Source organism: Aythya fuligula, chromosome 3, assembly GCF_009819795.1.
Source record: "Aythya fuligula isolate bAytFul2 chromosome 3, bAytFul2.pri, whole genome shotgun sequence".
In the NCBI taxonomy this organism is placed as follows: domain Eukaryota; kingdom Metazoa; phylum Chordata; class Aves; order Anseriformes; family Anatidae; genus Aythya; species Aythya fuligula.
Window position 1 is genome coordinate 24,186,295 of NC_045561.1, and position 27,603 is coordinate 24,213,897.

General features: G+C 44.8%; 1 protein-coding gene across 1 annotated transcript in view; it reads left to right on the top strand.

The window, feature by feature from the left end:
• The first annotated feature begins 3,358 nt into the window (after positions 1 to 3,358).
• The window catches only part of SLC35F3 (solute carrier family 35 member F3), a 53,751-nt gene continuing 29,506 nt past the window's right edge, over positions 3,359 to 27,603 (top strand). Inside the window, exons 1-2 of the mRNA XM_032185647.1 lie at positions 3,359 to 3,434; positions 19,425 to 19,749. Of these exons, the coding sequence (XP_032041538.1) occupies positions 3,359 to 3,434; positions 19,425 to 19,749 (401 nt within the window). The remainder of the gene's footprint in view (positions 3,435 to 19,424; positions 19,750 to 27,603) is intronic.

Consider the following 27,603-nt stretch of genomic DNA (forward strand, 5'->3'; position numbering starts at 1 on the left):
TCTAGTCTGACTCTGCTTTTTCCACATGCCTTATTCATCCCTGCTCTTGATTGGAATTGAAAGTCTGTTCTCTCCAGTTTTCAAGCTTTGAGTTTCCTCTCCAAATGTGTTAGCTGTCTGGAAGCCAAACATCTACCACCTTCTCCCCTGTTGCCTCTTGAATGCTGGAGGGGAGTTTTAAGGAAAGATGCCATAAATTTGACTTGAAATGTTACCCTGAGTGCATTGGTTTTGCTTTGCTTATACTGTAAGGTGTTTACTATGAATTCAATTAAATGTAATCCAGCAGCAAATGTGTTAAGGCTTAGGGATGTGGGGAGGTTGCACTGCGATACAAGTTACAGAAAGTAACAAGCACGCTGCCAAACCCAGCTCTTAGTTTTAGAGCCCTTGGAATACAGTCCTCAGACGTACTATTCTTCATTAAATAAACACAACTTTTTGTTATTGTGGTATGTGGCTGATTTTTATGCACAGAGCAAGACAGGGGCTTAGCATGGATCTCTAAGTATTTGTGCCTGCAAGGGCAGCAAGAGAAATCAGAGACTGGTGGAGTTAAAATTCAGTGGGATCGAAGGTCAAGTAGAGCTATATCAAACTGCATTAGCCCTAATTAGCTGCACTTGGCACATGTTTTCTAAATGATGTCCAAAAGTCAGCAAGCAGGCGAATGTCCTATTCCTGATTAGGAACCAGTGTTGGATACTCATCCTCGGTTCCTTTGAAAGCTTCCCTGGGGAGATTAAACTGAGCATCAGGGAGAAGAGCCCTGAGCACTGTGGTTGTGCAAGGTGTCATCAGAGGGAGGAGGAGGACAGGAGTGTGGAAGGCTGAGGTGCCTCCTGGCTCTCGCAGCACCAGCTGGCAGAGGTGCACCAGCCTCTCAAAGCAGCACGCTTGGCCGCCACCATCACCTAAGCTAGCAGAGCTCCAGCCAGCCACAGAAGATGGTTGTTGCCAGGAAAGTCTTTGACATCTGGAGTTCTAGCCATAAATAAAACATTGCAAGCTTGAAACCTATTAACAGCCCTGCAAATCCTGGAATAGTAAATACATGCGTGGTTGAATTAGAATAATATGGTATCGAAAAAAAAATAATAATAACTCACCTCCTTTTCATCATGATTCTTTATGTGAACAGTGCTGTCCTCCAAGTAAAATAATGTGCTTACCGTGTCTTGCCTATAAAAAATGAGAGCATAAACCTTGCAGAAAGGGAAGAGTGTAAGTGCCCAGCAACAAAGAAGGCTTTAAAATAAATAGCCTTTAATTCCTATAAATGTCCTGGTGATGACAAGTTACAGACGGTAGAGAAGTCTGATTTTCCTCTGCCTGGCACAACCATTTGCCTGAAATTTGGATGTGAAATGCTGATTCAGTGGTTCCTGCCTATAGCATGGGTTCAAATCATTGTGGGAGCTAAGCTCAGGGTGGAAGGAGGCACAGCTCATCTGGGTTCTGTTCCTCGTTGGTATCACTTGGTTAGCTCAGGCTGGGGAAGTTCCTTAAACTCAGTGGCTGCGTTTTACTCACCTGTGAATCTGAAGTTTCCTCTCAAAAGCAATGTAAAATTAATATTTTATACTGCACTTTCAAATCCTCATATACAAGGCACTAACATTGAGAAATATTTCATGGACAGAACGAGCCACAGTGAGATCTGCTTCTCTTCATGTAGCTTCTTTCAAAGATCAGAAACTGTTTGGACTCCTAGATGAAACAGTCCAGTGAAACAAGATGAACCCATGGTTCCCAACATGCCTGTGATCTGTAACATCACAGGAAAATCAATGGGTCAGATAATCCTACTAGGATAGCCTGGGAATAATCATGAAAGCCTTTTTTTTTTTTTTTTCCATTTGTCTGAGCTGGGCTTTTGTGGTCGTCATGCTGAGCATGCCAATAAAGTTTCCTAAAAAATCCTGTGAAAGAAACCTACTGATTTTTTGACACAGCTCATCCCAAGGGCTGGTAGGAAACACAACGCAGCCCCTTGGCTTCATCAGCCTGCAGGTCACCAGATGGGACCTTTGCAAGCTAACAGGCTGGATTTGACCCCCAGGAAAGCCAGCCTCTTAAATACAAATAGCTGTCCAGGCTGCAGAAGGAAGATGGCATTTTCCCACCATTTGCTGACTGGTCTGTTGGAGCTGCTTTTCAATAGTGGCTATTTATATTATTAACAAATACTTTGGAGTGTTTGGGGAGTACTTCTGGCCGCCTAGGCTTGTTTGCAAAGTGCACTCCTGTTAATTTGACTAAACCTTAAGAACTGTGGAGTATTTGCATCTTGGTCTGCTAATAAATCTCATGGTTGAAACTGGTGAATGTGCTGCTGAGTGGTTTTGTAGCCACAGTAGAATTCAGCAGGAGCCAAAAGGTGCTCGGCATCTTGCAAAATCTCATTTCAGGCTTATAGCTATATAATTTTACTTATTTTTTAATGTTTCATTCCTGGCTTATAGCTGTATATTTTTTATTTTTATTATTTATTTTGTGTTTCATACTCGTTCATTAGAATGTGTCCTCTGCTGGATCCACTGTATTAATTGATCTGTTAGTTAATAACAGAAAAAGCTTATCAAGAAGGGAAAAGCTGCCATAACTTGGTACGGCACGATTGGGGTCTTAAAATTGTTTCTGAAAAAGAAGACACTAGCACAGCAAGTTGCTACATCCGAGCAACATCCCGTTGTGAAATCTCCCATTTTATTGAACGTGTAAGCGCGGAGGTATTTCGTGTAATGCCTCCAGAGGAAGGCAGAGGGTACGTTTCTGCGAGTATCGGAGCGTTATTGATAAGCCGGCGGTGCGTGCTGTCGGGCGCCGAGCCCGGCTCGGGGCTCCCCGAGGCCGCAGGAGCGATGAGCGGCCGCCCGGCTGCGAACCGGCACGGAGCGCCGGCGGGGCTCGGCCGTGACGGGGAGCAGGGGGGGCGCACCGGGGGCAGGTAGCGAGCAGGGGCTCGGAGGGCTCGCCCCGCGCCGGGGGGAGGCCGAGTGGGGTCCGCAGGGGCCGGGAGCCCGTTCCGCAGCCGCCCGGGGAGGCTCCGCACTGCGCCCGGGGGCTCCGCCGCGCTCCCGCCCCGACCCGGGGGCGGCCCCGGGGGGCTCGGGGGGGGCCGCGCCGGTGACGTGGGGCTTGCGGCAGCCCCGAGCGGCAACGGGCGAGCCCCAGCCCCAGCCCCAGCCCCAGCCCCAGCCCCAGCCCCGCCGCCCGGTGCTGCGGCAGAGGGCGGCGGGCCGGGAGCCGGCGGGCGGCCGCGGGGCCGTGCTGGGAGCGCCGCCCAGGAGGGCTCCGGCGGCGCCAGGATGTAGGCGCGGGGCGGCGGGGAGCTGCCGCCGGCGACGGGCTCGCCATGAAGAAGCACTCGGCCAGGGTGGCCCCGCTCAGCGCCTGCAACAGCCCCGTGCTCACCCTCACCAAAGTGGAAGGTAACGCGGCGGCTGGAAGGGGGGTGCCCCGGGTGCTCCCCGCGCTTGGCTCCCCTCCCGTCCCGTCGGGGAGCGGGGAGCCGGCAGCGGCCCCGCAGCCGGTGGGCGAGCTGCTGCCCGGTGGCACCCCGGTGGGACGGGGGGGGGACGTCGGGGGGAGGCCAGCCCCGCGGGAGGGACGGGGGGGGCCCCCGAGAACCTGCCCTCGCCTCCCGTGCCAGGCTCTGCTGTGGGGCTGTGTGGGGGCTCTGCTGCCACAATGGGCATCGGGAGCCCCTCCAGGACCGCGGGGAGCTCTGGAGACGTTCAGACTTGGAAAGGGGCTGGGTGCGATCAGGGGTCCCCCCAGAGAGCCCTGAGGCTCCGGGGGAGCAAGTGGGAGGCCTGGCTGGAGGAGCTGCGGTCATGGGGAGAAAGAAGGCTGTAGGCTGTGTCCTAGAGCTAGGCAGAGCTGGTGAGATGGATGGGGGAGAGCGGAGATCGGAGGAACTCAGAGGGTGCAGGTGAAGAAGAGGAGTTCATCTGAAGGGTGCATAGGGATCTGAGCTCCTAAAGGAAGGGCAAAGAGGAAGGCACTGGCTTGGGGGACCCACTGGGGGATGTGGTAGTTGGTGGAGAGAATGGGGTTGGTGAGAGAGAAGGGTTGGCTCGGGAGCGGAGGGAGGCAGGTGGCGACAAGCAAGAGGCAAAGGAGGGGAAGAACGAAGCCAAAAGGGGAATGAGAGGACAGGAAGTGGTAAAATGTGAATGTGAGACTCCATGGAAAGTTCATGAAGAAGGAGAAAAATAATAACACTGAAAAACTGAGGGGGGAAAAAGATAGGAAAAGAAAAATGGTAGCAATATATCTGTGCAGAAGAAAGGGAAAATGCAGAAATGCCCAAGGAGGGGGACAGGAACTAAAATCACCAAGTAAAGTGAAAAATGAGGAGTACCCGAAGGCTGTGATTCCTGTTCATGGGGAATACAGCTGTTGCATTCTCCCAGCATAAAAACTGCTGTAGAGGTAGGAGAACGGATCTCAGTTTGCTGAGTGAAAGAAGCAGCCAGATTTTAATTATGCCATAATTATAATAAATAAAAGCCCTTGGAGTTAGCCCTGTGCCCACCAGACTGTTTCTCTCAAGGTCTGTATTGGAGGCTCCTCTGGGCAGTGAGCATGGCTTCCTTTCTTTTGGTGCACTGCACAAGCTTTGTGAATCATAAATAATAATAACCCACTAGGTTCCAGCTTTGAAATGTGGGTCATATTCTGTCTCTACCAGTTCAAATACAGTTTATTGCCTACCTTATATAGAAATAGAGGCAGAGCAATCTTCCCCTGTGCTGCAAAATTGAATCCTTTCAAGCACATCCATGTCCGCTCTGTGTACCAGCTCCCTGATACCGTACCACCGCCCACCAGGGACTTTGTTGACCTAGTTGGACTTTTCCTTCCTTAGTTCAGATTCTTCTTTCTGTTATCATCAACGGCAACATCTAAATTGCCCTGCTGGTGTATGATAGAGACCAGATGTTGTCTAAAAGCAGGTAAGAGTTTCCTTTGCTGCTTGTTTCCTTTTAATGAAACAGACCGGCTTTGTTTGAGAGCTTCTCTTTCCAAATCAATTGACAACATTTCCTTTCAGACTAATATTGACTAATTTTGCCAGCTGGTGTTTAGAGTCGTATGAAAAGCCAGGATGTAGTTATAGCCTGAAGTGAGACAGTGGGCGTACAGTGGACTGCTTTCTTCCCTCTGTCTGGCTGCTGTACCTCTGGCAAAGATTTGTCTTCCCAAAGTTTTCTTGTAGCCAACATCCCTTGCAAAGACACAACCAGCACTGCAAGCTCAAGACAGCAAAAACTTTGCTCTGCTTCGTAGGTAAGCTTATTTTCTTCCCTACCAACCATCACCAAAGCCTTTCAAGGATCTTTGGTGGAACACCTGGGAATATGTTTCTGTATAGGATAGTTAGCCAAGAGGAGCCTTTCATTGATATGCATTGCCGAGCAGCCTTCCAGCATTCCCTTTATATTTTCTTGTCGGTGCAGTGGCTTCTTTACTTTAAAAGGAAGATAAGGACTTTGTGCGCCTTCAGAAGCGTGACTGCCATTTCAAATTATTTCAGAGATTGAATCATCAGTATGCATTGAGCCTGCAGTACCAGCACTTTTAAAGACAACTCTATCTACACGCATCACTCAGGCAGGCAGTAACCATACCATGTGTTTTGTGTGCCTGGTGCCATTGTGCACGCTTCATATTTTGAGAAATGTAGGCTCGGTGCCTGTTTTGTGCCTGTCTATCTTTCTGTCATTGTTTTTATCACCAATTTCTATCCATACTGCATTTCTCTTGGACCAGCCAATTGCCTGATTTCACCCTCTTTGTACGTGAAAGTTCAGAGCATTTGGAGGACTGTCTTCCCTTCCGTGGGAAGGTAAATATCCATCCCTGCTCTGCATCTTGGGATCTTCCAGAGGCAGGTGACATCAGCTTTCACAAGAAGCTCCAGGACAATCACCTTGCCAGAGGAAACCCATCCTTGGCTTAATTAGTCCATACTTAGAGCTTGTTATTCTCAGGCTTCTGGCACCAACAAAGTAGTATCACAGCCTCCCCATATGGCACCTTTTCCTCTGCACTGTCATGAAAAGTGGCTGGTGGTATTCAAAGTTGCTTGTGACATGAATAATATCCCTTTGTTTTCAATTATTGCACATATATGTCTCAGTGTAGTAGCTGTGGAACTGGATTCCTCCACCTGCTCTTTTGGAGTAACTTTGCATCATGGGAGTTGCAGGGAATTTTTACAATTACAAATGGGAAGTGAATTTGGCCTTTAATGTATTTTGTGCCTGCAGGGAATTCATCACAAGTGTATCAACACTGTAATTACTTCAGTAATAAATCTTTTTGGCTTCTTTAGCAAGCATAGGCTGAAGATCCCAACCACAGCAAAAACTTCCATGAGCGGCAGTATGCCTCCCTCAGCTATGTGATTCTTATTATCCTCATTTTGCAGATGGGGCAGATGAGAAACTGCAGAATGAAGCAGCTTATCTAAAAGCAAGCAGCACATCTTTTCACAGAACAGGGGAGAAAAGACCTACAACAGATAGAAACAGACCCCCTAAGCCCCGAATTTGTGTTCTGGCCACTGGAGGGCACCCCCAAGGCTGGATGTGGTCAGGGTGCGAGAGGACTTCTTTTAACTGGTCGCTGATTTCCTGCATGTTCCTAATTAAACTTCCTTTTTTGGGAAAATAAGCTCAAATGCTGCATAAATACATCTCTGCATGAATACTGTGCCGCTGTTAGCAATGTTCTGCTGCTGTCATCTGAAGGTTTTGCTAATCAGACCGTGCTTGTTCATACTTTGGCTGAGTACTAGGACAGACCCCATGAAAGTTGCACCCAGGAGTAGGCATTTGTAGAGCAAGAATTGTGCCCACTGGTCTTTTTTATGTGAGATATGTACATTGCAAAACTATACAGTGCTCATGCAGTTCTAGAAAACAGAAGAAATGGGAGAGCAGGAAAGGCTGGTGAGTCAGTTGTTCAGCCAAGGCTGCTGGTTCGCCCGTGCTTCCCCACTGAAGTGGCCTTTGTGAGGAATGCATGCTGGCTTCTGTGTGGAGTAATTAATTTGCAAAATGTTTGCTTTCATTCAGCCTGTCTTCTTGCACAGAAGACAAAAAATAGCTGATTATTTGATGTGGACATTCACAATCACGGCAGAAACCATAAAACCCATGCTTCGTTTGTTCCAGGGCTGTGGTAGCAGCTTTCACTCACTCCTGGCTGGAGCTGGGACAAAATGAATGCTGTAGGGGTGAAGTTAATGGTAACAAAAGGCAGGGGCTTTGCATACAGGTGTGAGAATGAATGAGGTGTGTAATTTGCCATTTGTCTGTTTCTCCATCATACCTGCCGCCATGCACTGTTATCCCAGGGTAAAGTCAATGTAGCTTACTCCTCTGCTGGAAAGGGGGCACCCTATTTCACATTTACTTAGTGGTAAATGCACACAGGCAATAATTACACTCTGGCTTTAACCCATGGCAACTTCTGCCCAATTTTCCTATTTCATGCAGCATTTTTACCTAATACAACAGCCTATTTGAGCAGATACCCAAGATCGTGCTCCAAAGGAGTGAGGAGTTTCTTGTTTCATAACACCTGGCACCCTTCCCAAATGGTGCAGTGCTTTCCTAGTCTTTAAACAGTCTCAAAATGAGCCGCTCTTAGCTGTGCTAGGCTTACTCACTGGGGATTCCTGCCAGCTCATCTTTGATCGTGTCCCACTCATTGTTTTCTATACCATCTCGCCTGTGCATACTCATAATCTATAGGTTTAGAGGTGACTCATTGCTTCTGCACTGTATATCCCCTCCCCAAATGATACAAAAATAAAACGAATGTATGAGACCATTTTGATGTTACTGAACTAATGCTAGAGCAGGAGCTTTAATGCATCACGGAGCAGAAAGATAAGTTATTAAAGATTTATCCAAGCTTCCTTACTTTAGTGGCTGAAACGAGCCAATATGTAGACAATACAGACAAACAATATTTTCATTTACAGTGACAGAACTTAAGAATAACATCAACCATTGGATAATCTTCTGAGACTTTCTGTAGATCACAGACCATTACATTTCACCCACATATCCCTAAATGAAGCAAGGTGCATTTTCTTGTCATCTTGAATCAATTTAGGCATTTGCTTTCAAAAAAATAAGCAGATTACTAATCCATCTATTTAATCATAGATTTCTCTCATGAGAAGGTGGAACAAAGGCTAGTAAAAAGAAATATTAAGTCACCAGAATGCATCGTGCGTTGTCTCCTAATTTCATTTGATAATATTTGTAGAAGAAAATTTCATGTCTCTCTTCAAATGGCCTACAATTGCAGATGGAAGAGTATGTAGCATAGAAGCAGCTCAGTATAAGAGCTAGGGAAATGACCAGAAGTTCCACATGAAAGTCTACTGTCGCGTAATGTGTATTCCCTAGCCATTGCCTAGTTACAGGGCACATGAGTAGTATTTTTTACATTGTACCTGTTTTAGCCCCTTATGCTCAGTTACTCTTTGTTAATTATAAACTGTGAGATGTCACTGCAGACCTGGACAACATCCTGCAGAAGCAGGAATTTGGTTGGTAAGAGAGTAGATGAACTTTGTAATCATCACTGAGTTTTGCTGGCAGTCACTGCAGCATCAGATCAAAGGCAACAGGAAACAAGGTGTTCTTTGCATTGCAGAGATGACCTGCTTTCAGGCAGAGATGCCCACCAAATGTGTTGGCACCGTGTACTGGAGAAGCCAGGCACCACCTCCAACATTGTCTGCCTGATTCCAGGAACTTAAATCCACTCTAATTTGTCATAATGCAGAGGAACCTTGCCTTGAAATTTTGAGAGTCTCACACAAGGCATACATTTCTCCATGGGATCTAGTACCCTTTGGTTATACAAAAATTATACACTGACTTTTCTTGATGTAACAGGAATGGGTTTTGCTCAGCATCGCTATTTCTGGCCATAGAACAAACTCCTCGAAGGAAAGACCCGTGAGTCCCATAAGCCTTGTAATTCGGTCATGGAGAATATAGAAGTGAGGAAATATGCTCTGGATATAGCTTTTCCACAATCACCTCACATTCCCTAGTGCAGTTTTCAGCAAAGATTGTATTTATGGCTGAAAAAAGTACAAGTATGTCTTCTATAGGTGATTGAAACAATAAGAGGTTCCAAAAACCTTTCTTATTGAAAAGAGGAAAAGGTAATTATCAGAGAGAAAATGGAAACTGGAATCCTTACGTGTAATATTTTCTTGCTCAGAGTTGTACCAATTTTCTTGGTGCCAACAAGGGTCTAGCCAAGCCTAGATTTGTTACCAAAGGAGACCCAGCTTTGGGGGAACTTGCCAGTGAGAAGTGAGGAGGCATCCTCTTGTCTATTCTGGTACATCCTTGAGCAGCAACTCATGTGAGGACTTTCTGGTTATATGTCTGCTGCTCCAACCATTGTGAGCAGACTCAAATCCATTTCAAGTCCACTCTGTTGTCTGGTCATTAGCTGACAGAGAACAAATGCCCTGAGTATCATGTTCTGAATTTAAGACCTAAAAAAGCATCGTGTTTTAGGTTCAATAGCAGGTTATCCCTTTATCTCCTAAGAGAACAATCAGCTGGACTTAGAATTCAGTGTGCAAGAGACCAATGGGCTCTGACAAAATCTGTTATCTAAAACTGTGTATACCTGAATACCAAGCAGCTCAGCATTTCAGAAAGCTCTATAAGGGAAAAACAACATTGTCTCATTTCTGAAAAAAATGCAGCCAGTGTAGCTGGTTTACCACTCAACATAATACCTGTTTATATGTCCTGATACGGATGTGGTATTCATATTAGTATAAGTAGCTGAGTACAAGCCTTTGGCAATTAAACCATTGCTCAGGAAAGATGTGGCACTGAAACTGCTGGCTAATACAGTAGTTTTCTGTAGAGAATAGGCTTGGTTTTTTTTCACCAGAACAGACAACCATTGCTTAAACCTTTGTTCCAGATGAAATTTGCAAAGCCTCCAACTCACATTTGCCCAGAATCCAGTTTTGGCCATGGCTTATTTTTATTCTAATGCAAGTTGTATTTCCATAGAGATGCTGGTCTCCTCAAAATAAATGGCAAAACTCCCAGCTGCAATTTTTATTCAGGAAGGAAATTCAGAATAATGAAAAAAAAATCTAATTTTTCATACTATCAAGAATACGTATCTCATAATCAGGATTATTCTTTACATCCATTTACAGATGTTACTTTCCAGTACCACAGTGTACTGTAATAAGCACACAGTATTATCAGTTTTCACTCTGGACTTCAATCATGCATTCTGCTTAATAATAAAAAGGACAGTATTTAGGGGAACTCCTCACCCCACAACATTCAAAGTGGAATATCATGTTTTAATGAGGCTCATTTCAATGCAGCAATTTTAATAGAATTTCTAAGCAGTTGCCTCTGAAGATAAATTAAATGGATTACAGTCCAAATTGCTGCAGTACAGAGTTGAGAATTTATCAGCTCTCTCTGTGTCACTAACAGGAATTAGAATATAGATTTTGCAGAAGATCTTGCTGGATTTGACAGGAATAAAGGAATATATATATATGCTAGGGAGGAGCACTATAGTTTTGAGTAGTACTTAAGGATAAGGATTTAGGAGTACCTGTTAGAGTAAACTTATGCCTGCCTGGCAACATAAGCTATACAGATGATTCAATAGCATCAGTGATATGGGACACAGATTTCCGTAGATAAAGGCACAGGAGACTCATCTTGACTGCCTACAAGCCAACAGACCTATTTCCTACCCTGCTGAAATTAAGGTGAGATAATCAGATATATTTGAATGTCCTTCATAGACTATCTTAACATTTATTTTTTATGATTAATTAATTTATATAATAAATTCCAGTAGAAGAAAAAAAAAAAAAAAAAAAAAGGTCTGAACTCAATCTGCATTTGTCTTGCTTTGAATCTGTACTTATACAGAGTTCCCATTTACAGGTACCTACATCCCTTGTAGAATTTATGCTGTAGCCTCAAACAAATTCAGACCTTCTGACCTAATAGGTTAATACCCTGGGTTTGTTTTTTAAAATAATCTCTACTGTGAATTTCTAAAATTATCTCCTGTATTTATTTATTCTTAATGTAGTCATGCTATTCCGTGATCAAATTAAGTAACATAATTTTTATCTGTTACTGTAAGGCAAAGTATTTAGAGAGTACTTTTACAGTTTCCTAAATATTGTCTAAAAATCCACACGTGCGATGCCATTTTGACCAAGTATTCTCATTTAAGAACTGATTTTATGAAGATTTATGGGGCTTTGTCATGTTTCCATCATGATGTGTTAATTGGTATTCATTGAAAAATGTAAAACCAGTCTGTTAGACCTTCAGGACCTACCACAACAGGGAAGTTTGGGTATTGAGCATACAAACACTAAGCATTACAGTCCCATCCACCAGCCACCCATGGACACTGCCAGCTTCCTCTTAGGAAGCTAGGAGCAATTTCCTCAAGAAGCACATGAACAGTCACCTGCGGGACCTGACCAAAGGTTCTTCTGGTCCTATCTCCAGCTTGGTGGAATTCATTGGGAAGGTGTTTTTCTGGCCTGAGATGCATCTCTTCCATTGTGGGCATGCTGTCAGTTGAAATTTCCCTCGATGCAGAAAACAACTTTTTGCTGTTTTCTGTGTTGTTCCTAATAATTGCTGGCAGTTAATAATTTTCCTTTTTTTTTGGCTGCTCCTGAACAGTAGGCTGTCTTTCTGTGGGATGGCCTGGGAAGAGCTCAGGATCCCTCATGTTAGATGGTCAGAGCCCATCACTGTGTATGCAGCATGTGGTTTGCATACTCCCACCTGCACCTCTACATCTGTATGCATCTCCAGTCTGCTGTTTTATGACCATACTGCTTTGCCTGTCATCCTGCAGCCCTGGATGATCACTTCATTTCATTAGGAAACTGGCAGATCACCACTTGCCCCCGTGATATTTATAATTACATTGAAGAGTGCAGGTCCCACAGCAGGCCTCTGCAGGGCTCCAGTCACTCCTCTCCATTGCGTCCTTTACTCCTTCCTGGTTTCTTATCTTGCACTGGACCTTTTAGTCATTCCTTCACCTTCCCTGGCTGCTTATTTTCTGTACAACCTTTTGGAGTGGGATTTTGTCAGAAGCCTCTTAAACACCTGGAAAGAGGAACTGCATCGCCTTCATCATTGTGGCCGTCCACCCCTGTCAAAGGACACTGGTGAGGCTGCAGGATGAGCGGCCTCGCCTGTCCTGTGGGCAGTGCTGAGAGCAGGCCTGAGCACGGCTTTATGCCACACTAGGATGCCCGTCCCTCACTATTGCTTGCTCACTCTAGCACTTACTGCCCTGTTTCACAGCTAAGTTGTCAGCTAAGTGGCTGAGCTCTGCCTTTTGAAAAGCAGAGGGGGAGTGTGAGCTTGTCTTCCATGGCTGAGCACATAGGGCACCTCCTTGGGGTGGCAGCTCCCCAGGTAGAGGGAGCAGGGTGCCCATCTGCCCAGGGCCAGGGCAGCCACACAGCAGCAAAGCCAGACTGCTCAGAGTGGAATAAGCTCCCATTTGCTGGGAAGGCATTAACTGAGGAGGTCATTTGCCCAGAGGAGAAAAAAAAAGTGATGCTTTTGGCATGTTCCAATGATTACTTCAAATATAGACTAGAAATATTCCCTGGAGGTGACTTTTTAAGAGAGATGTAAACAACTGTGCTTTGAATCCTGGCAGGGTCTAGGTGTAAGAGAGGCACCAACCTGCTTAGGAGTCCACTTAGGCAAGCCCAGGAGCAGGTTCTTTGGCATTTGAGGAGCTCTAAGGGGTATGGCAGGAGGATACAGCTGGTACAAGCAGCTTGGCAAAACTAAAGCTCATTTGGAGAAGGAAGCAATGTCCCATTGTGCAGAAATTAGTCTCTCATTGCATTTCCATGCAGCAGAAACATAGGCCTTTGGGAAGGTTGTTATATGGAGATTACAGGCTTCCAAAATGAAATATTAGCAGCTCCTTAAAACCAGCTATCAGGACAATCTGTGAGAGGAGAGGTCATCATTAACAATGACATGGGAAATCTGCACCAGTGACTGGATGCTGTGACAGGTGACCCCCTCAGACCTCTTTAACCTGACCAACTGTGAAGAAAATGCCTGGGCAACAGATCTGAATAAATGCCAGTATTTCAGATTTAGACAGCTACAGAGGCAATTAGAGACGTAAATCATTTTGTGGACTTGGCACTTACTCTTCTCTTCACAGGATTATGCCTCAGCAGTTTTTAACAGCTTAGCTCAAAAATCCTGGACAGCTAAATAATGCATAGCTAGTGTGGTAGATGGAAATGGGATAAAAACACTTGGAGGAGTTTGGGACTCTGCTACTGAGGCAAATAGTTGTGTGAATATACCTCGTGTAGTGCCCAGCTCTGAGCCCCCTGCATGGCACGGGTTTCTAGAGCTCCTAACCACTCTGAGGATCAGGTGCTGGCTTACAGGAGACATCTCCCACATCTATTAGAAGCAAATAATATTTTTGCAAGCTTTACAAACTTTCTGTGCAACACCCAAACATCTACAAAACATTTAAGAGGCTAGAAAAATACAGATGCCTTGAGGATGGCTCATTTGTAATTATTAGAGAGACCGCTGAGGATTCTTCTTTCTGTCAATGATTTTTCAGAAGCGTGCCTTAAAGAGCTGTTGAAGAATATGCTTACATTATGCTCACATGCAAGCATGTTCATAGTCTGGGGAAGCTGAGGGAGTTGTACATTATCATTAGGCACATGTTTCAGTCCCTAACAGACAGGACCTTAGTCTGCGAGGGTCACTTGCTCTCTCTGAAGGGCTGGCAAGGGCACCCTGCGCTTTTGTAGTACTTCTTTCTGTCATTTGCTGTCGAGCTGGGAACAGCGAGAGCAGCTTGCTGCTGACAGCTATACATGCTTGTGTCGTGGGCCCAGCTCAGAGCCTGCCAGCGCTGCCTGCCATGGCTTTACCCTTGGTTCCTGACAGCGGTGGCGGAGAGGAGGGACACATCTCACCCTGCTTCGGGCACCTACACCAGAGACACCCACTTGCGGGCTTCTCTCCCCAGACTGTTTAGGGCTGGTGGAGAGAAACAAGCACTTGGAGAGGGTGATTCATCTGGCTTGTTTTAATCGTCTACTTTAGGATGAGATAAATCGTGCTATGGAAATGTCTTTTTTCTGTCTACTAACTATGCAGAAAGTGTAAATGACTGTCTCAGATATACAAGTCTGCACAGCAGATGTCTCAAACTGATAAGCTGAATGCCACCCTTGGTTTCTATCAGTATCACATTCTGAAGATACACCGTGAGGTTCTGCCTCATGGTGAGTCGTAAACTGGTGAGCTGTGCACAGGAGTCTTAAGCCATAAGCGAGGCTTAAAACCCTTGAAATGGTCTGGACAGGCTGCTTAAGGGGATGCCAGTGTGGGGTGGGTTTTCTGTAACCCACTGCATCTCTAGTCAGTGAGATAGGGCACTTCTTTGAAAGCATATACCTGATGTGGGATAAGTTGTGCCTTCTGGTGCCCATTTCTCTCCCTGGACTCAATTAGGAACTGGGGATGACTAGCTCCGGTGTGGGTGTTCCTACTGCAGGTTTCTGAACCCCTTTTTAGCCAAGAGGGGTCCTAATGGGGGAACAGAGAATGTCTGTTCTGGGATTGAGGATCCCAGAGGGCACTGGCATTGGAGGTGTTTTCCTTCAGGTGTTTCTGAATGCCAAGGGAGACAGGTTGGGCTGAAAGGGAGGGAGGAATGGTTTCAGCTGGGATTTATGAAACAGGAAAAGGAATGATCAAACAGGAGAAAGGAAAGCCAAATTTAGTAAAAGCAAGATAGGCATTTTTCAACTATCTCAGCATCTTGATTTACTCTTTTGGGGCATATAGTAGCATACAGAGCAGTCTGCTTCAAGGGGCAAAGGAAAAAAAAAAAAACAAACAAACCAGGAAGTCTGGAGGAAAATACCCAGAAATAAAATTCTTTAAAGTCCTGCCTCATCTGTTCTGAAAAGCCATTTTGTCATCTTTAAATTGCTATGGAGTCTGATGCCAGCTGGCCCTTGTGCAGCTTTAGAAAGAGGATGAGAAGCTTCTCACCCACGTGTGGGTTTGCCATCACCCCACCTTGCACCTGTGACTTGTGCAAGGAAAACTGTCCCCATGGGGACACAGGGAGTGGACAAGGAGAACTACAGCTCTGGGGGTTGTGTATGGAGCTGGAAGGCAGGTCCCCAACACAGAAAATGAACAGAGGGGATGATGTGTGTATATATTATTGTCGTGGTTCCGCTCGAGTGGGCAGCCGAGCTCCACCACAGCCGCTCTCTCACTCCCCCTCCTCAAAGAGGAATGGGGAGAAAATATGTGAAAAGGGCTCAAGGATTGAGATAAGGACGAGAAAATCACGCAATAATTATTGTAACGGGCAAAACAGACTCGGCATAAGGAGATAGTAAGATTTATTGCCTACAACTAACAAGCGAGAGAAGTGAGAAAACAAAGGAAAAAAAAAACAAAAGCACCTTCCCCCCCCATCCACCCTTTTCCACCTCCTCCCCCCGAGCGGCGCAGGGGAACGGGGAATGGGGGTTATGGTCAGTCTACAGCACTTCTTCTCTGCCGCTCCTTCTCGGTCACTCTCGTCCCCTGTGCTGTGGGGTCCCACCCACGGGATGCAGTCCTTGATGAACTGATCCGGCGTGGGCTTCCCACAGGCAGCAGCTCTTCCAGAACTGCTCCAGATATGGGTCCGTACCACGGGGTCCATCCCTCAGGAGAAAACTGCTCCAACCTGGCTCCCCCACGGGCAGCAGCTCCTGCCAGGTCACCTGTTCCTGAGTGGTCTCCTCTCCACGGGCTACAGGTCTGGCCTGGAATCTGCTCCGGCAGGGGTCTTCCACAGGCGGCAGCCTCCGTCGGTGCAGGGCCACCTGTTCCACCGTGGTCTCCTCCACGGGCTGCAGCGTGGAACCCTGCTCCACCGTGGTACTCCATGGGCTGCAGGGGGACATCCTGCTTCACCATGGTCCTCACCACAGGCCGCAGGGGACTTCTGCTCCGGCGCCTGGAGCACCTCTCCCCCTCCTTCTACACTGACCTTGGTGCAAGGCTGTTCTCCCACTCCCTTGACTCTCCCGGCTGCTGTGTGGCGCAGCGTTTTTTCCCTGTCTTAAATATGCTCTCACAGAGGCGCAAAACAACATCGCTTATTGGCTCGGATCTGGAAAACAATGGGGCCCTTCCCAAACATGGGGCAGCTTCTAGATCTTTCTCACAGAAACCACCCCTATGGCTCCCTGCTACCAAAACCTTGCCACGTAAACCCACTACAATTATCTATAGCCTCCACCTTTTCCAAAGACAGTCTGGCTTTTTGTGACAGAAGCACAGAAAATCTGGGAGCACAGGAAATAATGAGCACGTGATGCAGTTTCACAGCCAGATAGTTAAAAGAAGTCTCTGCTTGTAACTCTTAATAAGCCAACAGTGATTTTTACCCCAAAATTTGTGGTCCATCACCATGAAATGTGTCATGCCTGGGATAAGTTTTTACTCCATGCAGCATGTAAATGCATCCAAAAAATGAGCATCCCTAGAAATTTAAGCCTTGAGCAGCAATATCACTGTAGAAGTGGTAGACTCGGTATTGTCTTGTGCTGAAAGTGATTGTCTTGGTGCATTGAACACAAAGTTAAATGTACATGGATGCGTCATTTTGCCTATGGAGTAGAAAGAACATCAGTAAAGTTTAGCTTTATTTCATAGGGACCAATTGCCATAGAATAGACCTAAAAAATAGCGGTGTTGCATACAAGCTGTCCAGATGAACTGCTAGCTTACGAGTACGTGCATGGTGTAACAGGGAGCAGGACAGGCATCTTCAGCCTGGAAGATCCTCACCACGCTGTCTGTAGCAGGGTGTCCATCAAACACTGCATTACTTCATACTGAGTGCCTGGTGGGTCAGGGCATGTGGTTGTGATTTTCCCCTTTTCAGTGGGTGCCAGAACCACTGGACTCCAGAGACCAGACACATTATCCTGCTGTCTCAGTGACCAGTTCTTATTTTAGGAAAAATAACACAAGTTCAGTGTTGTCATTCAGAGCACCTACCTGTCTTAGGATATCATATATCCCAGTGGCTTCAGGCATGTTCCCTGCTGTTAAATATCTTCAGCAGAAAGGGGTTAAAGCTGGTTTCATGCTCCTTGGCCCATGGGAAGCATGCCAAGGGGAGTTCCTGAAGGTGTGGGAAGTGTTTGGTCTTCCAGTGGCAGCGCCCATTAGAAAGGCTTGGGGGGAAATTAAAATTACAGCCATAATTGCAGGACGTGTTTGGTAGACAGTAAAGAAGGTGCTGGTAGCTGCACATTATTTGGTGAAGTTAAAGGAAACCAATGTATCATTGTACAGCAAACTGAACTCCAACCAGTCTATGCCAGGCAATAGGGGAAGAAGGAACATTACTTACAAGCAGTGGTGTAAAGAAAATGTATTAAAATGATTAGCATGAGCTAGAGCCTCAGCCTTATTTCAATTCTAGCTTCTTCCGGTGTTTAGAAGGTAGCTTTTGAGTTTCCCATTGTATGTTTAACACAATGCTACATTAACTTTGGATAATTCATTGGCCTGCTGATGCATCTCCCATTATGTAGGAAGCTGCCCACACAGTCTTCTACTGAAAACTGAAATAAATGAAGAGTTCAGCAATGTCGCCATCTCTTTAAAGCCACTCAGCAACACCAACAGAAATCGAGATGTTTATTCCTTTGCTGCTGAATGCTCTTCATAGATCTCAAGATATCAGACGGTTACAAAATACAGCTTTGCTAGGCAAACTAATGGTACTTTTAGCTCAAATCAAACATTTATTTTATGTAGAAGAATAAATACTTCTCTCCTTTGGAATAAACCTTTCATTTAATAATGTATTAGCTTATGTAAATATAAATTTAGGTTAATCTGAAATAAGATGTCTTAAGAGATTGTCCATTCCAGCCACTGATTCCCACCAATATAAGGAAGGACTTCCATATGTGGATCCCTTAGTCTGCTTTGAGCATGGATAAGTATTTGGCAGTATAGTCCCTCATTATCCTGGCTGTATTTACATTTCTCTTTCCACCTTTCAATGCATGCAGTGGCCTTCAGATGCTTTTGAAGTTGTAGGCTTCTGGCTTCCAGCATAAATCACTATTACTTCACGCTTACAGTGAATGAGCCAACTAAACAAATCAGCCTTTAAGAGAAATCCCTGCTGACTGTTGCATGCAGGTGACTTGATGGCTTCAGGAGATGTTGAATGGAGTTAGTTTACAGCAGGTGAAAGCCCTAAAGACAGTGGCCTGCTGCTGAGGTCTGCCAGCACCTTTTGATCTCAGTAGGAATCGAACCACCTAGCGCTGCATTGCTCATTTGTTTACAGCCTGGACACAGCATCTGCTGATAGTGGTAAGTTGTCAGGACTCTAACAATTCATGTTTAAGGATATAAGTAAAAATCAGAAATAGAAATAGTTGCTGTCTTTCAAAATCATCTCCTGGTTTGTACACTGTCCGTAACTGGGCCATTGGGTGCTGAGGTGTGCGGCTGAGGAGCTGCCTCTTCTCTGGGGTGCTGGATGCTGAGTCCAGCTATAAGGCATGTGTGAAACCCGCCTTTCCAGCAGCATCCTGGGCTTGGTTAAACCAGGGAGAAGTCAACGTGCTGTGTCACATCTGGTGCAGGACTCAAGCTGAAAAAAGTGAGGGCTGTTTAGTCTGAGATGCTGTTCAGGGCAGCCTGTGGGTTGGTCTAGTTGTTGGCAGCTGCCTCAGGAGAACTAGGGGCCACAGAAGTGCTGGGTGATCCAAGTTGAGCATTAGTCATGCTACGAATGTTGCAGTGAGGATGCTCACTGCAGGGTTACTACGTTGTCCCCTCCCTCCTCTTAAAGAAACGTCATATTGCATAAGCTGCCCAATTCCACGTTTTCCAAGACAATAACGATTCCAGCTATTGCTGCAATCCCCTTTGCTGCTCTATCAAATTCAGTGCGTTGTTTTTCATTTATCTACATGTTCTTAAAGCATCAGTTTTAAGCAGCGTGTTAAATCTTTCTACATACATCAGAACATGTAATTTTAATTTCCATTTACTCAGTGGCTTTTAAATCTAGAGGTGATAATTATTATTTACATTCTAACCATGCCTTAGTTGAACCAGAGGCCTTGCAGTGATCTAAAAATGAATGACATTTTGTGGCAAGATCTGTGTTTATTTGTTTATTTTGGCTGGTAAAGCCCCACCTGACTTCAGAAGGCCCCAGGATGGGAAAACTAAAATTCTGCCCGGATTTCCTCAGTAAGCCTTGTGTTTTCTTCTCCCCAGGGGATGAGCGCTCCCGGGAGTCTCCAGCCCCAGCAGAAGCACAGATGCAAGCCGGGGCAGAAGGCGGTGGAAGGGTGAGCCGCTGTTGCTGGAAATGCTCCGTGACACAACTCAAGAAAATTTTCTGGGGTGTGGCCGTGGTCTTGGGTGTCTGCTCCTCCTGGTCGGGTTCAACCCAGCTAGCCAAACTAACCTTTAAGAAATTCGATGCACCCTTCACTCTAACATGGTTTGCAACAAACTGGAACTTTTTATTCTTTCCTTTGTATTATCTTGGACATGTTTTTAAGTCAGCTGAAAAGCAGTCTCCAAAGCAGAGATACAGGTATGGGAGCTTTTATTTTTTTCTCCTGTGGCTCTTGCATGTTGCTCTGCCTCTAAGCCAACATTTTGTGCATTACATCAAACCCGCAGTTGCTTTCCTCTTCAGGTTTGTTAAAAGGTGCTCTGAATTCATTCTGTTGTATGCTAGCTGTTGCTATTACTCTTAATACAGTTTGATTCCAAAAGGACTAAGTCTGGGTTTATTAGAAATACATACAAGTCAGTTAATGAAAGTCCACCGTTTCTGTAATTACTTCTCAAGAGTTTTCTGTACAGACTCCTGTGGCCATCATTTTCTTTATTAGTATCTTCTTCCTCTACCTTACAGCTGACTTTTATGGCAATGTCTGAATAAGCAGAGAAAGCTCTTCTTTCCACAATCAGGACTTGTGCAGTGCCTCGAATAGCCAAGTAAAAGGTATTACAGTATTTTCCTGGCATTATGCCCCTGACACCTAAGGCCAGACTCTGATCCCAGTTAAACTCGAGCTGTTTTGTTTATTTCCGGGAGGAAGTGCAGTCATAACCGAGGACAGTGTTTTGTCTTCAGCACACCTTTTCTTCACAGCAAGCCAAACCCACTGAGCCTAAAGCACTCATGGAAAGCCCTGAGTGCCCATCCTCCCTGAGAGGTGAGGATGCTCTAGCTGCTCGAAGGACTGCCTCTTGGTGAGCACTCCTTCATCTCATCTCCTTTTGGCTTCAGGGAGGCGCCTGGGACAGATGGGATGAATCAGCCATCAGGACGTCCTGTGTCAGAGCCTCCCTGATACATGGAAGGATGTGAACAACCTTTTCCCCTTCTGTTACACAGTGGGACTCACAGCCTTTTAATGAAGTAGCTCAGAAAATAAACAGTAAGAAATGCACATTTCTCAGCTTCCAGCTGTGCAGCAGCGAGGAGGAAACTCACAATGGGAAACATAAGAAATCAGGTTACTCAGTTACACTGATTATGCTATACCTCTTATTACCAGGGTTAAGGTTATTAATGTTTAAATTGTGCTTATTAGCCATTATTGTATTTTCTTTCTCTCCTAAATCACTGAGGCAGCTACAGATAAAGGAATTTCACTGTTCACTGCAGGTCCTAAAGCAGTCCAGAATTAAAGACATTTGCATAAGATGCTGTGTTTCCTGCACTTCAGCCTTCAGTTTGTTGTTTAGTCCATAACAGATATGGGGGCTTCAGGGTTGAGAAAAGTATGGAGGTTAGAGAAAGAAAGAGCTTAATCTAAAAACAGGAACAAATGCTAGCCCCAAACAGCTATATTCTAGTTTCTTTGTTCTGTCAGTATTTTTCTTTCCAGTTGCCATCAGACAATGTTTTAAATACTGATGAATTCTGGGGTGAACGGCTGTGGTTCACCAGATCCCTGGGGTTAAAACCAGAGTCTTATGCTCCTCATTGCCACAGTTAATTGATATGGGTGATGGTTTTCTGTCTTCCATTTAATTAAATGATGACTGAGTTGAAGAGCAGGTGCAAGCCCTGTAGCCTATTTGGGATGCAGGGGGACATCATTACAAATAAGCCTACAGCAGGCTTAGTGAAGAATGTGCATTTGTGAGTCTGACTAGCATATTGACTGGGGTTAATTTGCAGAGTTTTTATTGGTGTCAGGGTCAACAGATATTTGGAGATTTGGCTTTGTTTCCTCTCTTTGCTGCAGGTTTTTTTTTTTTTTTTTTGGTGGCTTTGAGCAAGTCACTGCAGACCTCAGATTCCTTTGTACTCTCTGCATGAGACAGTGCTTCAGAGGGAGGGCTGTGCCTTAAAATCATAGAATCATGTGCTTATGTGGTGTCTGCCCCAGCATGTCCATTATCCAAACTGAGACCTTTTGGTGCTGCTGCACTAGCTGTCAATGAGAGAAAAAAAAAAAAAAAAAAAGAATTCCTGATCATCTGAGTATTGCAGTACAGCTGAGATTTCACATGTATGTAAGTCAGGTTCTGGGCTCCAGAATCCTCTCCTAATTATTCCCCCTATTGTGCAAATTTGTATGTGTGTGTGCATGTCTGTATATATATACATATATATATGTGTACGCAGTGTCCTGGTTTCAGTTAGAACAGAATTTTCTTCCTAGTAGCTGGTGGAATGCTGTGTTTTGGCTTAGGATGAGAAGAGTGCTGATAACACCCCGATGTTTTAATTGTTGCAGAGCAGTGCTTATACCAAGCCAGGGACATCTCAGCCTTTTGCTCTGTCCTGCCAACAGGCAGGCTGGGGGTGCAGTAAGAGCTGGGAGGGGACAGACCCAGGACAGGTGACCCAAACTAGCCAAAGGGCTATTCCATACCATCTGACGTCATGCTAAACAATATATAGGGGTGGCTAGCCGGGGGGAGGGGGCCGGACTGCTCGGGGTTAGGCTGGGCATCGGTCAGCGGGTGGTGAGCAATTGCATTGTGCATCACTTGTTTGTACATATTATTAGTAGTAGTACTATTATCACCATTGTATTATTATTATTATTATTATTATTGTTATTATTATTTTCCTGTCTTATTAAACTGTATTTATCTCAACTCACGGGCTTCACTTTCCATTTCTCTCCCCTGTCCCAGAGAGGGATGGGGAGTGGGAGCGAACGGCTGCGTGGTGTTTAGCTGCCGGCCAGGTTAAACCACGACACACAGCTATGCAGAAACTTGGCAGGTCTGTATGAGGCATTACCATCCTCAGAAAAGCTTGTACTCTAGGCACAATCAGACATGTTATGGAGGCAGTGGATGGATGGGCTTCTAGATAATTAAAATGGACAGTTCTGATATGGAACTAACAAAAAAAAAAAAAAACACCTTGCTTAATCACTTGCTGCTGCATTTATCCTTCACCTTCATATATTTAATTTATTATCTAAGCTCTCTGGCAGGAATCTGCAGTGAGATAAATGAAAAGTAGGTACTGGAAGAAGGTACGAATATGACATCTAAGTCACCTTAGTAGTAAGGTAGTAAACAAGAGGATTCTCAGATCTTGCCTAGGCAGGTTGCTAAAATCTATAGACACCTGAGTGTCTTGGCAGCAAAGCTTCCCGAGGACACCTGTGCTGCCACCACCTCTTCGTCAGGGCTGGGCAGCTGAGCCTGCCTTCAGTGCAGCACAGACAGTGCCTTCACACCGCCCCTGCCTGTGTGGGTGGCTCTGAGAGGTCTGAGCTGGCAGGCGTGCCTCAGTATAGCTCGCCGTACAGCTAAAGAACATGTAATGAACGGTGATCATTAGGAAAAATACAAAAAAGAGGGATTATAAAATGTAGGAGCAGTGAATAGATGAGCCTTCCCTCTTATACTGATTGTATGGTTTATTATGGTTTTGAATTGCTACTGTATTATACCTGTAGGTGTATGTACTATGCCATATAGATATGAATGTGTATGTTCTGTAATCTCACAGGAGAACATATTTATTGTGGACACAAACCAGGTTAAAGCTGTACCAGTTTCTTCCCATTTTCTAGCATATACCACAGTAGTAAATCTGGCACCAAACCTTTATAGTAGCACATTAAGAACAGGTTTGTTCCATCTCTTTGTAAGATTTTGAGTATTAGGCTGCAATGTAAAGCATTAAGGATTCTGACTGACCCACATTGCATGGTAAGTAACCTCCTGTGTAAGCCCTGCTAGACTTGCCAGTTGTGTCTGCAGCACATGGAGGGAATCACTAGTGATTTCACTGAGGCAGTGCTGAAACCATCCAAATTGTATCCAGCCTCACAGAGTAATAAAATCCCTTCCCTACTTCTGAGAATGAATGAAGGCAAACCAAAATACCTGCATTCACATACAGACTGATGTGTTCTCCCCATACAGCTCCATCACATGAAAGAGTTGTGCCCAAATCTAAATCGATCAGGGAGAACTTGTCCCACGCTTGCTCCCAGGGGACCGTGCACCCTCCGCACAGGTCTGTGTCCATAGGGAAGTGACCCAGAAAACTCCAGCAGGCCACAGAAGAGCACTCCAGGCTCTTCGCTGCACTCTTGTTTCTTGTGCAAAGACTTGCTAGCTTAAAATAAAATTACAGTAACTGAATTATCATTAATTTCAACCATTGTCCAGTCCAGAAATAACACATGTAATGATTTATGTGCCTAATGGATCATTTAAGAGTACTTCATTTTGGCTTCATACTTTTTGCTTCCAAACTGCTTTATAAAATGACACATTTAATCTGATGAGCTGCCCTCCATCATATCTACATTATTAATTTATGAGGTAACATAAATTAAAAGCACTAGAGCTTAAAGCTCCCTGGCTACATGGAAGATGAAATTAAAATCCCTGTAAGACCTTGTTTGGCTTTGCGTATCTCCAGGCAGGAGGAAACGTACCTTTTGTAAAGATTTACTCTGTGTGTGCCAGCTGGGGAATAATAGAGCTCTGTTCCCATTTTGGCAAGAGAATACCTCAGAATGTGTGTTTATTTTGATGATACAGCTTTATCTGAAGATTTTGGAGAAGGAAAGGGCAGGACTTTCCACAATGGTGTATGTGATTATTTGTATGTTTATTTATTATTTAGGTCTCAATTATTATTTCATAAAGCATTAGGGCTAAAGAAAGCAAAAGAAGCTAACACTAAATCTGTTCAACAGTGTTGAATACAGGGGAGGTGTTGGGTGACTGAAAGATTCATTGTACATACCTGCAGTGATCCACAACCACATCTGAACATGTTTTGATGTGTTCCTTTTCACTGAATTCAAGTTTTGTCCCGATACTGCCCCAAAACTAGCTGCCACTGATCTGCAGGAATTTGAACATTTTTCTTGGCAAAGAAGGAAAAAAAAAAAAAAAAAGTTGAGGGTAAAACTGAGGTATAGTTATTACTTTGGAGCTGAACCAAAATACTGGAAGTAACAATGGAAAAGGACCAAAAGGACCGATGTAATAGGTCTCATGTATGCTGATTTACCAATTTACTAACTGAGCTACTTTTGCTTTATGTATATATGCACTCAGAACTGAGACTTAGCTCTGTGGTGGTCAGACAGTGTGGGCCAGTTTCTCAGTGTGTTTCATGTGTATTTCTGTTAGCACGGAGGAGACAAGGTCCTAGCCAACAACCCCAGTAATTCCCAGTCTGCTAGTTCACTTCTGACTCATGCCAAAGTGTCATTCAGCGAACCATCAGCACCACCCAGCTCTCCTGCTGCAGGCAGAGAACCTGGCCATGTAGGTGCTGGTGCCACCTGGGCACGATGCAGCTCTGCAAGGGAAGAAGGTTAGAGCCTGCTTTGGCATGACTGGATATATTTTTTTACTATTGATTTCTAGCTTTTTGTATTCATGAGTCTCTGTTATCCATCTGCATTAAAATGTTGCAGTGTGGTTGACTTTTGGCATCATACTGATTTATATTACTGCTTAGGTGGGAGCATCACCACCAGAGCAGACTGCATTAACAGAGTCATAAATAAGCTACAAAAGCATCAAGACATGGTGAAGGCAAGTGTTTTTAGCAAATGTCACCCAATGAAGCATGTTTTCTTTCAAAAAACTGCAGTTTATAAACTCTATTTCTCTAATTCAGTACATTAGCCTTAAAATAATACCTATTTACTTTGTGTTCCTCAAAATAAAATCACTTTACAATGCAAGGTCCCTTTAGCTTGTTAGGGGAAAAAAATAACCAAAGAACAAGAACTGTTAAAAGATCCAGTTCTTACCCAAGTTAGACACAAATCAGGAGTAACTCCAAATTAAATCAATTTGATCTCTACAGCAGGCTGTCAGGGCTTACCTTTGTTCTTGGGATCATAGCAATTAATTAAAAGAAGTTGTGAATATTTTGCAAGAGGTTTATCACACTCATGGTCATCTGTGTCTCTGCTGCAGGTGTTTATATTGTTGTTGGTGATGTTATTGGTGGGCATCTGTACTTATTCATAGGCTGTTTTCACTGCCTCTCTGCATTGAAAAATTTGCACTTTTTTCCAGGGCTTCTGGCTAAAAGGAGGCCAGATTGTACTGTCAACAAGTAGCAGTAGCAGTGACTCCTCCTGCTGGAACAATGTGCTGGCTGTGGTAGGGGCAGTGCTGGTGGGCACCTGCTGTGCATGCAGAGTCAAACTCAGGCACGGAGAATCGATTTGGGCTTAGCTCAGCTGCAGTCCAAGCCACAGAGCTCAGGGTGATGCTGTTGTTATCTTCCATTTCTCAAAGTTGAGGAACTACCTCTTTCTGACAAAAATTGTGGCAGTGCTTTTGAAAACACTGCGTACCCTAGTGGGCAACAGGGTAGGGGTGCATCACGCCATCAGAGCTCTGTAGGTGGCTCCTAGCTGCTGCCTTGTCACAATACAGCTGTGCTGCTTTATTGCCAGATTATCATGCAAGTTATCATTTTAGCTGTTTCTTGGGGGAGATTTGCTTTCTTAGGTGATTAATAGGTAATGTCGTGGTTTCTGTCTCTTTGTGGCTTCTGAAACAAAATTTTCTCAGCCAAATGTCAAAAATGTGCTCTATGAGCAGCCTGTTGTTTAAAAAGCTTCTTCTGGACCTGGGCTTAAGGTGGTAGTTTTTCTGTTCCTCAGATGTGTGGTGTGAGAGCTTGGTTCCTACGTGGAGCTGATGGTGCGAGGGTCTGACAGAATGCCCCAAAGTCAGTGCCCAAGTCCTAAGCTCCCTGGAGCCAGTTCTCACAACGCGAAGCCTGCATGTGAGCCTTAAGTACATAGAGAGGCATTTACGTGCTTACCTCGCTTTCTAAACCTACCCCCAACTTTTGCAGCTACTTTGAGAGCTTGTGTCTTAGCCCCAGTAAGAAAATTGCCATGGTTCCTTTCTTAGGAAACCAATCCTTTGTATTTCTGACCATGATGTTCTGAAACATTCATTAACATTCATGCCTGGTGAAAATCTTTCCCTTAATCTGAAAATCCTTCGTCTGTTGGGGATCACCTGCTCTGGGCTTTTGGAGCTATGTGGAATGCTAAGGGAGACTGAAAATTGGGTACTGCCTGATCAGGAGAAATATATGGTCTTTACTCTTGAGCCTGGTTTGCAAAACCATTCCAAGGATGATTTAATTAAGTGCCATCCTGTAATTTTGTCTCGTTGTTCCATTACTTTTGTCTTCTCTCCTGTGTCTTGAGCAGATACTCTGAAATAATTGTATTATGTGCCTCCTATGAGGTAATGGTGCTTGAGGCAAGGGCTGCAGACAGAAGTAATTGTTTTTGTTACCTGATGATGGGGCATGTGCTATGAAACAACATGTTTATGGAATGGCTTTTGCTTGAAAAAAATGTCATGTCCTGCAGCACTGAGTGACCCCCGGTCAGCATTAAGCTGCAGATGAAGAGCACTTCGTTAACTGGCTTTTTCCCTAGTTCATAAAGGAAGCTGCCAAACCTTGGGGCTGCTAAAGCTTTTCTCAGGAGACCTCTAGAGCAAATCTACCTATACTGATCATGGCTATGCTGACCCCTCTGCACGGACTGAGACTGTGGAGCCGAAGAAAGCAGAGCTGAAGGGACCTCAGAGGTCACCTCCTCCCTGCCCTGCCGCTGGTGCATGACCAGCATGCACCAACTGAAAAGGATCTGCTTTTTGTGGCTGGCAGAGGAAAAAAGGGACTGGGAAGAGAGTGTGTGATCACATTTACTACGTGCAGAAAGAAGCAGAAAGCTGGGATGAGCATGGATCCTCTGTTTTACCAATCACTGTAACATAAAAGGAGATGGTGTTCATAGCTGATCTTTTTGGTCTTTTTGCAGGAAGTGTTTAACCCTAGCCATCCTATCAAGCATCCTGACACCCAGTGCACAAATGCACTATAAACAAAGCCTGTCCTGCACAGGCTCTTCCGTGTTGTTTATAACAGAAGCAAAAACAA